The 18,078-nt window shown below is 31.1% G+C and overlaps 1 protein-coding gene across 22 annotated transcripts in view; it reads left to right on the top strand.

Moving 5' to 3' along the window:
- Positions 1 to 16,232, top strand: part of LOC139484554 (cyclin-dependent kinase-like 5) — a 54,092-nt gene extending 37,860 nt beyond the window's left edge. For 5 of the 22 annotated variants that reach the window (XM_071268286.1, XM_071268287.1, XM_071268288.1 and 2 more), the window contains 8 exons: positions 1,686 to 2,520; positions 3,889 to 4,014; positions 4,788 to 4,899; positions 5,377 to 5,511; positions 9,902 to 10,037; positions 11,024 to 11,108; positions 11,844 to 12,071; positions 12,703 to 16,232. In XM_071268286.1, the coding sequence (XP_071124387.1) occupies positions 1,686 to 2,520; positions 3,889 to 4,014; positions 4,788 to 4,899; positions 5,377 to 5,511; positions 9,902 to 10,037; positions 11,024 to 11,108; positions 11,844 to 12,071; positions 12,703 to 12,990 (1,945 nt within the window). In that variant the 3' untranslated portion in view covers positions 12,991 to 16,232. Of the gene's footprint in view, positions 1 to 1,685; positions 2,521 to 3,888; positions 4,015 to 4,787; positions 4,900 to 5,376; positions 5,512 to 6,511; positions 6,563 to 8,020; positions 8,045 to 9,901; positions 10,038 to 11,023; positions 11,109 to 11,843; positions 12,072 to 12,702 lie in introns of all 22 variants that reach the window. The other 17 variants (XM_071268290.1, XM_071268291.1, XM_071268292.1 and 14 more) reach the window with 5 other exon arrangements.
- The last annotated feature ends 1,846 nt before the right edge of the window (positions 16,233 to 18,078 follow it).

Genomic DNA, 18,078 nt, shown 5'->3' with positions numbered 1-18,078 from the left:
CTTGACTGACCAAGTCAACAGGTAAATATTTGTATATTAGTAAAACAAAAGTGACATGACTGACCAAGTCAACAGGTAAATATTTGTATGTAAGTAAAAGAAAAGTGACATGACTGACCAAGTCAACAGGTAAATATTTGTATATAAGTCAAACAAAAGTGACATGACTGACCAAGTCAACAGGTAAATATTTGTATATAAGTAAAACAAAAGTGACTTGACTGACCAAGTTAACAGGTAAATATTTGTATGTAAGTAAAACAAAAGTGACATGACTGACCAAGTCAACAGGTAAATATTTGTATGTAAGTAAAACAAAAGTGACTTGACTGACCAAGTTAACAGGTAAATATTTGTATATAAGTCAAACAAAAGTGACATGACTGACCAAGTCAACAGGTAAATATTTGTATATAAGTAAAACAAAAGTGACATGACTGACCAAGTCAACAGGTAAATATTTGTATATAAGTCAAACAAAAGTGACTTGACTGACTCAAGTCAACAGGTAAATATTTGTATATAAGTCAAACAATAGTGACTTGACTGACCAAGTCAACAGGTAAATATTTGTATATAAGTAAAACAAAAGTGACATGACTGACCAAGTCAACAGGTAAATATTTGTATATAAGTAACAACAAAAGTGACTTGACTGACCAAGTTAACAGGTAAATATTTGTATGTAAGTAAAACAAAAGTGACTTGACTGACCAAGTCAACAGGTAAATATTTGTATATAAGTAAAACAAAAGTGACTTGACTGACCAAGTCAACAGGTAAATATTTGTATATAAGTCAAACAAAAGTGACTTGACTGACCAAGTTAACAGGTAAATATTTGTATATAAGTTAAACAAAAGTGACATGACTGACCAAGTCAACAGGTAAATATTTGTATAGAAGTCAAACAAAAGTGACTTGACTGACTCAAGTCAACAGGTAAATATTTGTATATAAGTCAAACAATAGTGACTTGACTGACCAAGTTAACAGGTAAATATTTGTATATAAGTAACAACAAAAGTGACTTGACTGACCAAGTTAACAGGTAAATATTTGTATATAAGTAAAACAAAAGTGACTTGACTGACCAAGTCAACAGGTAAATATTTGTATATAAGTAACAACAAAAGTGACTTGACTGACCAAGTTAACAGGTAAATATTTGTATGTAAGTAAAACAAAAGTGACTTGACTGACCAAGTCAACAGGTAGATATTTGTATATAAGTAAAACAAAGGAAAAAATACACTTATCAGGTCAGAATGCACAATGTTAAAGAAAAAGAAACACAAAATTTACTTAATTGACTGAGTTAGAAAATCAGCTCTTTAAAATATTTAAAAAAAAAAAACAGCATGTAAAAGTGACTGGCAAAACATTTCAGTACGTCCTGCAATTGTGACTCAACTGACCTAGCCATTGAGTCATACTTAAAAAAGTTTGAAACACCATGTAAGAATGACTTTGATAACTAAGTCAGTAGTTCAGTACTAACAATAAAAACTAAAATCATTGACAAAAGTAGCAAAGACAGTGTCCTTTTATCTCTAGAGATTTGACAAAAATCCAGGTTGTTTCCACACAACTATAATTAACTGATAAAGGTATGTAAATATTGATGACTGACATTATAGTCCTAATGTTGTATAAGATATAATATGTAATATTTGTTTTTGTAGTGAAAATTTGAAAAATTTAAGTATGACCCGACCTGGAACCGGACCAAAAATTACTGAGGACCTGAACAATCGACAGGAGGAGAGAATGGACACTGAAGAAGATAGTTATACTCCTACACCGGCACAAAGTAAATATATCAAACAGGCAAAAAATGTGTCCAAAAGTAACGCTGATAAACAAAATGGTGAACCCAAAGTCAGAATTGATATAGAAATGATGGAAAAAGACGATAAACGCAAAAATTCTGCTAAACAGAAAGGAATTACATTTGCTAGTCAATCAGAAAATATGAATGGAGAAATGGAACAGGAAAAAATGTTTAACATTGAAAAGTCTGTTGTAGTGCAAAATGGAAGAGCTTCTCCTCCGGCTAAATCAATTATACCACGGACACCAAAGGATAAGAAATTTACAATAGAAAATGTTGATTCCAAAACAAATGTTGATAAGTTTGAAACAGAAAAGATGTATCAGGTGGATAGGACTAATTCTGAATTCAAATACTTTAACAATGTGTCTTTAGAATCACGGACGGACGTTAGTGAAGACGAGACAATGTCCAAGGACAGCAGTAGTACACCAACAACCGAAGAATTAGACATTTCATTTACAGAATCTAAATACCTCAAGAAAAAGACTTCTCCAGATTTAGATTTTAGAATATATAAACCTAAAGACAGTACTCCCCCCGATCAGCCTCCCCCAACGCCTAGAGATGGCAGATCTAATAATACTTACATATCTACAAACAAACCCTCCACTTATACCGTTAATGTTCAAGCTCCTAATACTCTGGCAGACAAACATGGCAGTCCTCAGCAGGAAAGGAAAAAAGTAAGTCTCAATATGAATGTCAGTTAATCTTATTGCTTTTTGAACCTACAATGTTTGATCATGTGGAAAATTGTAAATGTGGAACAATTATTACCTGAGTTAATAAAGGCACAAATTCATAGACCGTAAAGAAGAAAATGAATTTAAAAATTTCGACAAAACTGGTTAAAAAAAATGCTGACCCAAAACTTAACTAAAAGTGGTAAAGGAGAGTTTAAGGAAGTTCGCTACTCAGTTTCAAAATAACAAGCTTTTCATAACACTAGTATATATTTATAGGGGATTAATAAAGGAACCAAAAGAGCAAAAATAAAATATAGGTCAATGTGCTTGTTTTCAATATATATATAAAAGCCATTGAAATTTTGGCGGGAAAATGTTTTCTCTTGACTTTTCATAGCTTTATCATTGACAAGTTTAAGTTCTCAAAAACTAATAAAAAATAAGAATGATTTATCAGATTTTTACAGATGGCTTATAATTACACATGTAAAAGATTTATAAAAAAAAGGGAGTTAATGGGAATATTTTTTTAAGACATTCAAATCGATAAAACCAGAGGATTCTGAAAAATCTGACAAAAATTCCAAAACATGACAAGCGAACTTTCTTAATACTACATCTGAAACTATTTGTTTAATACATACATTTAGTTGTTTGCAATTATTTGTTTCATTCCACAATTTTCCTATTTATATTTCCTCATTTTGTAAACATTTGATGTGTATATTTAGTCTGTCTCCTTTTCTTATAAAATGATTTTTTTTATCTGACATGTACTATCTATGTAGATGTATTGAACTATAAGATAAGCCTTCCATGTTAAAATTCCAGCTTCACAATACATGTTAAATATTGAGATGGGCAAAACAGATGGAAGGAGCTTGTGACCTTGGCTTACTTTTAAAACTTCGATTAGGTCAAATAGTATTGTCAAGACTCTTGACTGTATAGGATTTACTAGTTACTGGATTTCAGACATTTGTACTTTACAAGATCTAGATATGAACCAATATCCTCAAGCTACATATTATATTACAATAGTCTAATTGTTTCGTTATAGCTATAGACTTAACCGTCCACATACTGATACATTGGTACATAGAATATAAAAGACAGATACTGATAAAAAAAATCATCAGGTCTCTTTTATAATTAGGATACAATAAAAAAAACATGGTAAAGCAAAATTGATGATCATTGATCAGCATCAAAACCCCAAAATATCTAACAGCCACAATCATCCAAGATTTTACTCACATGAGAGAAGAGCTGCAAATTTAGTCCTTAGAAATTGCATAATTTCAAAACCAAATTTTCATGGAAATGAAAAGATTTAAAAATATTGACATTTTTTTTCTGTTTCAGTTCTTAGACAAAGCTATGCAAGAAGAACTCCAAAGAATAAAGTCAAGTACATTAGGTCGTAAGAAGGAGAAACCACACCAGGGATCCTTTATACAGACAATTACAGACAGACTATCTGATGCTAAAGTAATTACATGTTCAATGCAAAGGAGGATTCTCTTACCTCAAAAATTAAAGAAACAAAAAACATATTCACTTTCTTCATGGTACATTCAAAAGCATGACATCTTTGCCATATGATATGAAGCATTCTATTCTATTTCTCAGAGGGAGACAAATTAAAACAAACTGAGATACTGAGTTTACTAGATTACACAAATTACAGATGTTCTTTTTCATGAATATCTATTAGTTCTTCCTACAGTGTATATCGTTTATAAATTTGTTTTTCTTACATTGCGTATGATGTCATTGGACAATGGGAGATAACTCCAACATTCTTAAAGTATTTAGTTTCTCTTAAAACACCAATCTGAAGTTGTTTTTTTATGAATGAGTTATACTGTTTGACCAGGTCAATCTGATGACAATCAGTCTAAAGAACTTCATGAAACAAATGGTTCTTACTGAGCATAATAACGTCAGCATCCTGACATAAAAAAATTAAAAGGAAAATGCAGGAATTTGAAAGATGTTTACAAATTTTAAGTTTATACTGTATAAAGAAATCTTTGCACTCAGTCCTCAATAGCACTTAGTTATTGTTTTACACAACTGTGTCTCCACAACATATATAGAGCCAGTGTCCAAACTACATACAATAATTATAAATAATTTGCAGTGAGAGTTTTGCTTGGTGTTGAAGACCTCACTATGACTAAGATAAAGAACAGCAAGGACTCCCAACAACACTTTATAGTTTATTTTGCCTTCAATACTAATTTTTTATTTGATTTCAGTTGCAGAACCAAGACACAAACATACAACAGTCCAAGTATAGAGAGAGTAGCTTTATAAACTATGGAGGGAATGGGATGCAGGTCAACAAACGTAGCAGGAACCAGTACTATGGTAGGTGGGGGAACCAGTTAAACTCGGGAAATTATCTTTTTTTGTCCAATTAGAATTATCAAAAAACCTTAACTAATTTATTTCCTAGATTATTTTGCTCATATGATTTATATGATTTAATTGCTACTTTTCTAGTGCCATATATAGATATTATTAGTTCCTGTATAACAAATAAATTACAGTGACATAATTCCTGAATAATACTAATGAAATAAGGATGTCTTACATGTAGCACCTGATTTTAACCAACAGGTCAGTTTTCTATTGACAAGTTATTTGTAAGTAATATATTCAGAGGTTCTGTGAACCTAACTAAGAGTTTTTAAAGAGACAGTATTTAAATTAATAAACAGTTGTAGTTATGAATTCAAAATGAAGCCGAATGCAACCATTTGAGTCCCTTGTTGTCATTACAAAAACATAGAATTTTAATCTACCAAGAGAAACTGATTTCACTATTTCTTCTTGTATTAATAGACGACAACCTTCAGCAAGCTCGTGAAATTCTTATAATGAAAAATGTTCAGAATATCCAGACAGCTCGAGGTACACAGCCTGCAGTGTCTATAAAACAAATCCAGCCTCCTGCTCTTAACAGATCTAAAACACTAGGTTTAATTTTATAATACATTTTGTGTCAGCTTGGTGAATGGCTAGCTTGAAAGTCACATCGTAAAGAGTGTATTTGTTTTAACTCCAATGTCAGCTTGGTGAATGGCTAGCTACAGAGGTACATTTGATTCAATGTGCATGTTCAATTCACAAGCTAATAGGGTTCACTTCATTTAACCTTTAAGGGCCGTTTGAGCTCATGTCTGGGCTTTGTCAGTTATTCAAACATCTTCCCCACAATTTTGGTGTGAAAGGCAATGGCAGGCATGGCCAAAATTCTACAAAATTGTAAATTTTAAGTAGTTATGTGGTAACTTTAAAACTTTAATGGATGTGACAAGCATTAATTGTTAAGAATGTAAAGAATTATCTTTTATTCACTTTATAAATTATCTCTAAAGAAATTATAGTCCTAGAATGAAGATTTTCTTACTAGTTTTTGTGGTTTTGCCAACTTTATAATAGATATAAAAAGACTAAAATCCAGAAACTGATTGGCTATTCCAAATATTAAAAATACCAATGTGACTTTAAGTTCAGACTTTTTATTGAAGTTGATACACTTGAATTATGATTTTTCAAAAATCAGTGTGTTATGCTTATTATTTTGATTAATTTAAAAGATAGTCATTAACTGTAAACAGTAAAAACAAAAAGTAATTAAAGAAGATCTAAAAAAAATACTAAAGGACTAAACCATCTTTTGTCCTAATAACTATCCATAACTCTAACTTATTATCTTGAACACTTTTGATTTAAAAATAGACAAACTTTTAATAGCAAAATTAATCAGCAATGTCCTATCTGCTATTAAGTTACATAACCTAAACTGTCATTTGTTGACAAGGTCTATAAAGTTCTGTCACAGAGCTTATTGAAAGGGACTGAAACTTCTATATTCTGAGGACCAATCATTGTAATAGACTGTTTCACAGCTTTTACACAAGATTTCACATGAAGTTGGACTAGCACATATTTAATAGGTGATATGTTTATTTAGATGGGAGTGTAACAATGAGGGAATATACTTCACCAAGAAGTCCAACACCAGGTATAAGAAATGTTTGTTCACAACAATGACTTCTTCAAAGAGAATAGTATTATACATTATAAATAATATTGTATTAAGTTGTCGATAATTTTCAATATCAGACAATGCATTTTGCAAAACTTTTTTTCTTTCTTTGTCTTTTAATTAAAGATTTGACCTTTCAGTAACATCCCTATTTCAGAATGTTAAAAAGAAGTCATTTTGTGGTCTGTTTTATGCACAGTATTGATCTGAAATTCTTCACTCCTTTTCTTTTTTGTTCTACTCTCTGTTTTTGTGCAGTTAGGAACATTGGATTATGGGATAGATCACATGACGTCAATATTTTTAGTAAAATAGATGTTATGTGATTGTGCTTTGTAGATTTGCTTTATTGGAACTTAGATATTTTTATCAGATATAGATATTTTTGTTTAGATTTTCAGGACTGCTTCCAAATGAATATATACATTGTGCCATTATTATTAAAGTTTATGAATTAATTCAATTTGTTATCAATGAGTCAATAGGAATAAGTTGTTTAATTTCTGGGTTCATAAACTATTGTTTACGATACACATGTCAAAGCATGTCTGCTTAAGTTAATACTGTATTAATGTGTGTACACAAGAGTTGGATGTTCATGTTTTATTGTGTTTGTACACATGATGTGTTGTTCAAGTTGAGACTGTATGAACTTGTGTACACATAAGTTGGTTGTTCCAGTTGAGACTGTATGAACTTGTTTTCACAAGAGTTGATTGTTCGAGTTTCACTGTATTGACATGTGATCACCTCAGTTGGTTGTTCAAGTTAATACTGTATGAACTTGTGTACACCTCAGTTGGTTGTTCAAGTTAATACTGTATGAACTTATGTACACCTCAGTTGGTTGTTCAAGTTAATACTGTATGAACTTGTGTACACTAGAGTTGGTTGTTCAAATTAATACTGTATGAACTTGTGTACACTAGAGTTGGTTGTTCAAGTTAATACTGTATAAACTTGTGTACACATAAGTTTGTGGTTCAAGTTAATACTGTATAAACTTGTGTACACATAAGTTTGTGGTTCAAGTTAATACTGTATAAACTTGTGTACACATAAGTTTGTGGTTCAAGTTAATACTGTATAAACTTGTGTACACATAAGTTTGTGGTTTACATTGTTTAACCTTACACTTATTGTGTAAATAATAGTTCAAGTTAACCACATTATAACTAGTGTTAATAGGAGTTAAGTGTTCCAGTTATCCACATTATAACTAGTGTTAATAGGAGTTAAGTGCTGAAGGTACTAACATACTACTTTTAATGTTCTTGTGCTAACATATGTTGATTGTTTACTAAACTTTATGTTATTAATTAGAGCTAGTTTTTTTAGTAATTCTGAGTTACATGTGTTAACAAAGACCTGGGTAATATCAATGATATACATATCAACCATGAATTATCACAGTAGTTTATTTGGTAATTTCAGGATCTGTAACACTTAGCATTGTGGGTAAATATGAAATGTATCTAAGGAAAGAGGGAGAAACTATTGAATGATGACTTACAATCAGTTATTGGAAGTGGGGATAATAAATTTAACACTACTGCAAGGGAGAATTAATTTAACACTTTTGTCTGGGAGAATTTAATATTCTGTTTCTTGGATACATCCCTTATATTTTTAGAAGTTCTCTTTACTATATAATATATGGCACATCTCTTTCTGTAAAATTTGTATTTTATCTTTATATTGAGAATGCTCAATGTTCACCCTGTGATAAAGTTACATGTCTTTTTCTAAGTCAGTTTTACAGACTAAGAGCCATTGGTTTGGCCCTCATATAAAAGTTTCATCTCCATATGGGCAGGATAAGCTGTTCTGAGATACTGATTTTAGATGTATTATCTCCAGGATAAGCTGTTCTGAGATACTGATTTTAGATGTATTTCAGAGAGAATGACTATGTGACATATAACAAAAGAAAGATACATGAAACATAATTCATAGCACTACTGATTCTGATACTTTGTAAATTTTGATTTAGAGTTTTATGGTGCTAATGTTTATATGTTCGTCAGATATCAACTACCTTATGATCAAGGCTAAGTGTAATGCAAGAGGTCAATTCTCTGTTGTTAAAGGTTACATTGTAACATTGTATGTCAGAGTTCAATTTTCTGATGTTCAAGGCTAAGTTTAATGCAAGAGGTCAATCCTCTGTTGTTAGTTCAATTTTCTATTGTTCAAGGCTAAGTGTAATGCAAGAGGTCAATCTTCTGGTGTTAAAGGTTACTTTGTATATCAGAGTTAAATTTTCTGATTTCAAATGTTAAATTCAAACAACAACAATTACATTTGTAGATTTTTGTTTTAATTATTTCTGGTTAGATCTTTAAGCTATTTACCTACAGTCATGTAAATAGGCCCTGTAATAGAAGAGAAATTTTTAGTGATTACAATAAAATGTAGTAGTCAGTTATATATTGACTGTATGATGCTCTCTCCATTCTTGATGTTGACGCTTTGCTTTAATAGATCAGATATGACATGGCCAGTCTCTGTTATCTTGCACCACATATTGATAGATGCTTTATAGAATTAGCAGAGACCATTTATTAATGCCTGCAGTCATTTAATAAATTGCATTTAAGGAATTACATAAATATTGCGTTTCCATGTTAGATAACCTTTTATAATTATAATGATTCTTGAAATACAAGAACCAACATGTAAAACCATATTGATTTATGATACTGTAAACAGAATACGAGGAACGAATGCTGTACAGTATATCAATGAGAGATTAATACTATATACACTTTTTATGTTATGTTTTTGTATAGCATCCATACTTATCAGTTCAGAATTTAAATATTGACAGACAAACATTATTTCACATGCTTTATGATAATAGGATCATAGTTGTAGTCACTTTCATTAAAGTCATTTAGTTAATTATTAGTTCTCTTTTGTAAAACTGTAGAAGAAATATCCGGATATATATATGCATGTACTTTATAGGACAAGTGTCATTCTTAAGCAAGAAATCAGATTACTGAAATCTCTGCAGGAGTTTATATTATCCCTATTTTTCTTTTGGATTTAATATAGGGGTAAAAAGGGGGACACATTGATCCTTTTGTGGGAGGGGTGAGCAGATTTGACATCTGACATACTACCCTTTTCACAGATTTATTGATGATATTTTGTTGCTGTTGAATTTTATATTATGATAGTCATATAAAACTTGTAATTTTAATATATCTTTATTGCTAGTATGTAATACACAGATATGTTATGTATGTTAAACTCCTTGTCCTAGTTTTTATAAGGCTTCATAATGTTATGGTTTATTGTTTGTTCTAGATATTGGTTTCCACCGAGAACCAACCAATCAGGCAGTTCAAGCTAGATCACATACCAAGTACATGAACCTGAACCCTGAACCAGTGACATCACAGACAACCTATAATAATAGAACTTATGGTCAAGAGACTTCATGGTACCTATTTACACAACTAACATATAGATATAAGGAGATGCGGTGGTATGAGTGTCAATGAGACAACTCTCCATTCAAGTCACAATTTGTAAAAAGTAAACCATTAAAGGTCAAAGTACAGCCTTCAACAATGAGCCTTGGCTCACACTGAACTGCAATCTATAAAGGGCCCCACAAATGACTAGTGCAAAAACAGGAAAACCAATGGTCTATAATCTATATAAAAAAATTGAGGGTGCCGCAAAACCCAGTGTCTACTTTTGCTGTTAGTTGCAGGGTCAACAAAAATGGGGAAAACATTATCAAACATTTTCCTCTAGATTGTATCTTGGGATTGTAAGTAGCTTCTGTGTAAGTTTGGTAAAAACCCAGGATGGTTTATGAATCTAATAAATGTTTAAAAACTGCAGACTGTGTGTAATGTTAACTGGACGAAAAAGTAAGTCCGTTTATAAGTAATATATGGAAAAACAGGAAATATATTTTTACAAAATTTCCTTCTAGATACTAGTTTTTGATCATAAACAACAAGCTTTTTTTCAAGATTAGTACAAATCCAGGATTGTTTAAGAAAGTAATCAAGATTTTAAAAACATTAACCACAGAGTGAATGTAATGTTAACTGGCAGAAAAAGTCCATTTAAAAGTAAAAGATGGATAAACAGATTTTTTTTTTATTAAATTTACTTCTAGATACTATCTTATGATCATAAACAAGCTTCTGTCCAAGTTTGGAAGAAATCCAGGATAGTTTAAGAAAGTTATTAGAATTTAAAAAACTTAAACGACAGAGTAAATATTTGTGGACGCCACCGAGGCTAATGCTGATGACAATAAGGGAAAGTAGGATCACTATGTCTCATTTATGTGACAAAAGTCACAGGCTCACCAAAAACAACACACAGGTACATAGCATAGCAAATATATATCTCATGACAGAAAGGCAAATTTTACATTGTCAACTATTTACCAATGTTTATTTTTAGGCGACCTATTGAGAACACGGAACTACAGTCAGGTTCTGTCATGCATCAACTCGCAAAGAAAAAAAAGAAAAAGAAATTTTTACAGGTATTTATTTTCTCTCTTTCCACAACAAAAACCTCTGAAAAAAATATGCAAAGACTAAAAACACAAATAGAAAGTGAATACTCAAGACTGAGAAAAGGAAGTACAATAAAAAACAAAGATAAACACGATGTTTTTACAAAAAATCCTAGATAAAAATTGATCATACTTTTACTGGAATCTTTATGATTGAAGTATTTTTTTGTGAAATTCATCACAATTTAATTCTTAGGATGTATCAGCAATTATTGTAATTGGAACGTTATCTTGTTTTCTGTGACAGGCCTCTTTAGCTTTCTTGACCTAAAAATAACAGTAGTAATTATTGGGAGAACTTTGTGTCCCTCATTTTCATTTGATGGTTTATAATCTTTAAGGTTGCACTTTACCATGTCAGATGAGTATTTTGACAATTGCTTTCTCTTCAGTAACGCTTCAGAAAAAAGTAGGTAAGACACATATGGTGTCTGGAGTAAAAAAATGGAGATAATAATTCTGCAGTTTATATTAATGTGAATTTTATATTTTGAAATGAACATGTGCATTGAATTTGGTTTTGTGCTTTAGAACTGATATTGTTCAACTGAGTTTGTTATTTTAAGGAAAGTCACTGTTACGTAATGTTTGGGAAGATATCGCCCCTTCGCCCTACTAGTTAAAGGAGAAGGAGATAGGTTACTAGAACATAAAACAATTCTCTAGCTTTCTGTAGACTGTATTTGTGTTTTGATTTTACAGATACTAGCCAATGATAACATGGGAAGAGTAACTCCAACCAGTCGCTTTAATCCGTCACGGACAACAAGTCGGATAGATTTTGAGCAGATGGATGAGGATTCTTGTGAGGCTCAGATATCTGCCAGAGAACCTCTACAAAACAGAGATTACATGTCTAAGGATATGTATGAAAGTAAATACGGCAAACAAATATCACTACGGAAACGAACAAAGACACCAATAGATAAGGTGAGGATTAAGGCTCATAGTGATAAACCTTATATATGAGGACACAAACGAACTCTAATTTTGAAAAGATATTATTTTGAAATTTGAACTCTTGTCTTGTACAGAATTTTAGTGGCATTCTTGATTTGTTAAAATGTTTATATCAAACATTTTACATAAGATGCTAACAAAAAATGATAAAAGTCTTTTTAAGATTGAAAGATATTTCCTTAATAGGATTCTTGGCCATATTACATACACTTTTTGTCAAGCCATCAAACTTTCCTTCAATCTTTTCTGAGATTTTACAGTACTAAAGGACATTATGAATTCATATTGAATTGTTTTTAATTGTTCAATATGTTGAAGGAACTAAACACATTTTGTCACAAATTTCTTCAGTACTTTTGAATAGATTGATTTCATATAAGTCAGCAGTTTTGAAAGTGATGAGTTGGAACATGAGGGGGCTTTTCAAATCTAACATGTTTGTGTATGAATATCCATAACAGGTTTAGAGGAGTGACTGACCATTTTTCTTGATGCAGTATCTTACCTTATAATTCCTGTATTAACATTGGTATAAATTTACTAAAAATCAACCACCAATGATTATACTTATAATGAATTCCTTTATTCTTTTACTTTACAGAATCCTCGATTACAACCATTACAAAAATCATCTGGAGTTCATTTACTACATCTAAATACCCATCAATCAACATTGACAGGGATGGACCAAGTTTGGCATCACAATAAATCTGAATCAGACACACGCCTTACAGGGGTGGACCTTAGACCTGGCTGGTTATCTAGGCCTGGGTCTGTGTTAGATGATAATCAAGACTATTACTCACCACGAGAACCAGGGGAATTAAGACCTTTAAAAAGTGGAAAGGGCAAACCACACATCGATTATAGGGGCAGGGACAACACATAAATGTTCATCATATGTTTCGAAGGAGAGTAAATGTTCAGCAAGGACAAATGATGGAAGGAAGGCTGTTTCAAGTCACCTTTTCATTGGTTCACTGAAAGGAATATTAGTAAGATCGAATAAAATTGTTCTTTCTTGTTAATGCCTGACCCAATTTACAAAATTTTGTTAACAGAAATAAAACAAACTGATTAATTTTTTTAATACAAAACCCCTAAAAATTCTAATGGAAAATTGTCAAGCTGGTTTTCATTGGGAGATGGTTAAGCTATCTTCGCGTTGGGGATTGTCAAGAACTATCTTCCATTAAGTGATGGTCAAGCTGTCTTTCATTGAGAGATGGTCAAGTTATTTTCCATTAGAAAATGGTCAAGTTATTTTCTGTTTGAAAGAAAGTACAGCATTATTAGGAGATGGTCAAGCATTGGTAATTTGATTGACAATAACAGTAACATCACCATATTTAAAGTGAAAATATGTAAATTTATCAACTTTTCTATGATTCAAACAATCTGAGTATTTTGATACTATATTATGAACCACTTATGTTGAGATTATAAAAGAAAGAATCAAAGTTTAACAATAAATAGGAAATGTTTGTCTCTTTTATCTGACCTTCAGTTTTTGGACTTGTAACAGCCTTCACTGTATGATAGTATTGAAGTGATCATAGACTGATGTTTGGAGGGAGAATATCATTTCTATAAGTATATATTACCAAAGTATATTGTAATAATATTGTCAAATCAAGTGGCTTGATACAGATTACAAAAGAATGTAGGGAACATAAATTAGGATCCCTAACATGGATATATACCTTAACAAAAGAGAGAAAATCTGGTATACACTTTTATATACATATCAATACTTTTATATACTAGTATTTATTTTACTACATTCAATTTTGATTTGTATCAAACATTTGATTGAAGTCTGAAATATGATGTATACAATTGTCTGCATACCTGACGTCAAGACTACCACTAGAACCAATGTATCAATGTAGAGACTGTCATGACATTACAGTGAAGTGATTGTTTTTGCTTTATGATTAAAACCTGACTGTGACTGTGAGATGAAGAAAAGTAATCACAATGTTGTTCCCTTGCCCATGAGATGTGATTTAGTGTCATAAACTTATACACTGTATTCTATTCTTTTTGTTATTTTAAGAGCATAACCACTTCATGATTTAGATAAAAGCACGTGTATCTCCAAAGGATGAAACTTCAAGTGATCTCATACTTACAAAATAACTTTTTTATCTTATTTTTAGTCACAAAATCTCCTCAACAAAGATTTGAAGAACTGGAGACATTTTATTTAAGATTATTAAAAGAGAGTTATTTAAATAATAAAAGTGCTATTTATGTTGAGCTATCTGTAGAATTAGTGATAATGTTATGAAGCACTCAAAGCCAAAAATCACCTCTCCTCTTGATAAAAAACTGATTTCATAATGTAGTAGTGGAGTTTTATTATTCTAACAATGGAAAATTTGGAATATGTTGATCCTAGGATATGGCCAAGATTTTGAAGCTTTTAGGTCCATTGAATCAGCGTTTAACGAAAACATCTCCAAAATATGCGTGTTTTGAATCCAATGATGTTTATTTTAAAGAAATTGTTTTAACATATCATCAATTTGTGGCTATTGAAAGTGATCTATTTAAGAACCAAATTGTGGCCATTTTGATAAACAGGTACATGATAAAATTTGAAATTATCCCCACATTGGGTAATGATTTGACCATCATTATGACTATTTTGACCGTAGACAGTTATTATGACAGATCATCACTGTTTTAACTTTACCCAGTTATTATGACGGACCATCATGTATGCAGATAATTGGTACAGATATATGAATTGTGTTCATTTTATTTCATTATTGCTGCTTTAAATTGTATCTTGTGATATCTATACAACATATAGAAGTGTTTTGATAATAGTACCTATTAGACATATGTGATATAGAATTTATACATTTTATATTTTGTTTTTATCATATCAAGTTGTTGCTTTTATTTATTTGTAAAATGGCCATGAATTTTATTGTTTTATAAGTTTCCACATTCTAATAGATTAGATCATAATTTAAATGTTTGTAATTTTTAAACCAAACTTGGGGACAAACTTTAAGCAGCATCGTTTTGAAGATATACTCCATATATGAATCATGTTTGACATATTAATAGTCCAAAATCAAATAATATTTTCAGTATAGCTGACCTATTTAAACTTATTTAAAGGTCATCTGGTGATGAACAAAAACCATAATTTTTTTTGTTTTGAAACAGTTTACAGTGTACTAGATCTAATTGATTCCAAGGTCATTCCTGGAAATATATATATATTTCATGCAGGTCATTTATTGTTTTTTCTTTTAGGTTATGGACTTTTGAGCGTGACATATTGTAAAACCACCTGTCTTGTTGAAGACAGTATGTTGCTCTCAAGATGTCATCAGAGTTTTTTCCTTGTCTAATTGAAACAATACCCCACATCTTCATTTACATATATTTTTTTTGACGGTTAATCATATGTTTCAAAGATGCATGATTCATATATGGACAGATGCTTCTAAAAGACTCTAACTTAACATTGGTAACAAGCATTATATTTACACACAGTATACTCAGTTTTGGGAACTTTCAGTATTATAATTTATATGTATGTGATTCTACCTCAGTTAAAAGGATCCATTGCTTTAATATTATCTTAAGACTTAGAACTTAGTGAGATAGCATTTTACAACTTATTTAAAAGGAGATTAATCTGAAACAAATATTATTCTTAATTGAATTAAGCTCAGGTTCTTATTCTGTTTCATATGAGATTTTAGTAATACATTTCTACAACTACTTTTTCCTACAATTTTATGTTTTATACTCAGTTACACATATCACTTTAAACCTTGAAACTTCTGTTTACTATTTATTACTCTTTGACAACTCTAATATTTTTGCAGCATTTTCCATGTATTATCGTTTATGTGTGTTGAACTGATTTTCTATGTACATTATGGTTATCTCTTTATTTTTATGACAGTAACTATCAGTACAATTTTAAATTTCTATATACAGTCAAGAGACTATATATAACCTTGAAATAGATGTCTTTTCTAGATTCATCTACATGCTGTAACATTGTCCCTATACACATGTGTATACATTTAAACCGTCCATAATTAAATATTTATGTGCCATTGTTATATTAAGGATGAAATAAATAAATTAAAATGATACTATTTGTTTGTTATATAAATTTTGTCTTTAGGAAGGAGACCCATATATGTTACTCTCTGGCAACTGGGGCAGAGCTTTGTGTTGAATGTTTATACCCAAACTCAAAAGAAAGGTCAGTTTATGGGGAACCACTAGTGGTAGGTCAATGATATTTGGTATGCACTTGTATAGGCATTGGCATATCTCATTTCCACGAAGATTATTTGGCTCCACCCCCTAAGTCATGGTCTTTTGAATTTAAAAAAGTTACCTTATTAGTTTGTGATAAGGTAAGTTCAAGGGGAACCATTAATAATAGACCAATGTTGATTTGTATTCAGTTGTATAAGCATTATCACATGTCATTTCCATAGGCCCGCCCTCTCAGTCATTGTCTATCGACTTTGAAACTTTTGCTTAATTTGAGATTAACTCCTAATGTTAAGTCAATGATATTTGGTATACAACTCTCATGTCCATATCTCTGTGATGACAGTTTATGTACTTTTGTTTTCACATTGTTTTTCTACACAAAAGCGATGATTTCTAGGCTAGTGAAGTCTTTCTTCTGTTAAAGTTCAATCTAAAAACACATTGCAAATAATATAAGCCATGTCTAGATGTGAACATTCTCCTAGTCCCTCACAATGAAAAATATAAATTGTGTGAACAAATAAAACATATTTTCCAAGGTCTGTCATGAACTGAACGACAACAGAAAGTTCCCTAAACGACCAACATTAAGATAACCCTCAGAGGGTTTAGTAATTGAAACAATCACGTGCACACGTGACAATAATCTGTCAACCATTATGTATTGTTATGTGATTGCAGATCTGCATGACAGCACATGAATAATTTCTCGTGACGAACAGAATGCTATGTTTAGGGTATGACTCAAAAGAGATAATTTCTCGTGACGAACAGAATGCTATGTGTAGGGTATGACTCAAAAAAGTTCAAGACTAAACCAATGAAAGCAATATAATAAGTCAACATAAATGGACACACTGCTTCAAAAATGAACAAGTTCAAGTGCACAGCAAGCTCAATAAAACTAAACTAAAAGTCTGAATCGCTCACTTAATAAAAACATGCAACGATGTGGAGCAACATTTGATCTAGATCCGCTTGGCGAATATTTAAAAATAAAGTCATATAATGACAATTAAACTCGATAAGCAGTCAAATGAAGATTGACTTAACTATATTTTTTGTGTATATATTGTCCTGCTCAGATAATGTTTCTTCATTTCTTTTACGGATAACAAAAACGTTAGTTTGTTACGTTAAGAAGACATATTTTCAACAAACAATCGGCATGCCCATGATAACAATCTGTGCCTTCTTTTTTTCTGACTTGTTCCTCAACTCAAATGAGCTGACTTCATACAGGAATTTTCAAGGGGGAAAATGGGAAGTTAGCACTATCATTAAACTGAAAGCCTGAATCGATGATTAGTAAAATATGCAACATTAAACTCATTAGAATCTTTCACTAACTATCAACGAATGGGGCACATTTGATCTAGATCCGCTTGTTGAATATTGAAAAATAATGTCATATAATCTCTTCAACTTTGTACTTGTTTGGCTTTATAACTATTTTGATATGAGCGTCACTGATGAGTCTTATGTAGACGAAAAGCGCGTCTGGCGTACTAAATTATAATCCTGGTACTTTTGATAACTATTGACATAACTATATTTTTTGTGTATATATTGTCCTGCTCATATAATGTTTCCTTCTTTTCTGTTACAGATAACAAAAACGTTTGTTTGTTACGTTTGGAGGACATGTTTTCAACAAACAATCGGCATTCCCATGGGAACAATCTGATCCCTTTTTTTCCGACTTGATCCT

This window comes from Mytilus edulis, chromosome 8 (assembly GCF_963676685.1).
Source record: "Mytilus edulis chromosome 8, xbMytEdul2.2, whole genome shotgun sequence".
Taxonomy (NCBI): domain Eukaryota; kingdom Metazoa; phylum Mollusca; class Bivalvia; order Mytilida; family Mytilidae; genus Mytilus; species Mytilus edulis.
This window is presented reverse-complemented; position numbering and strand designations above follow the sequence as displayed.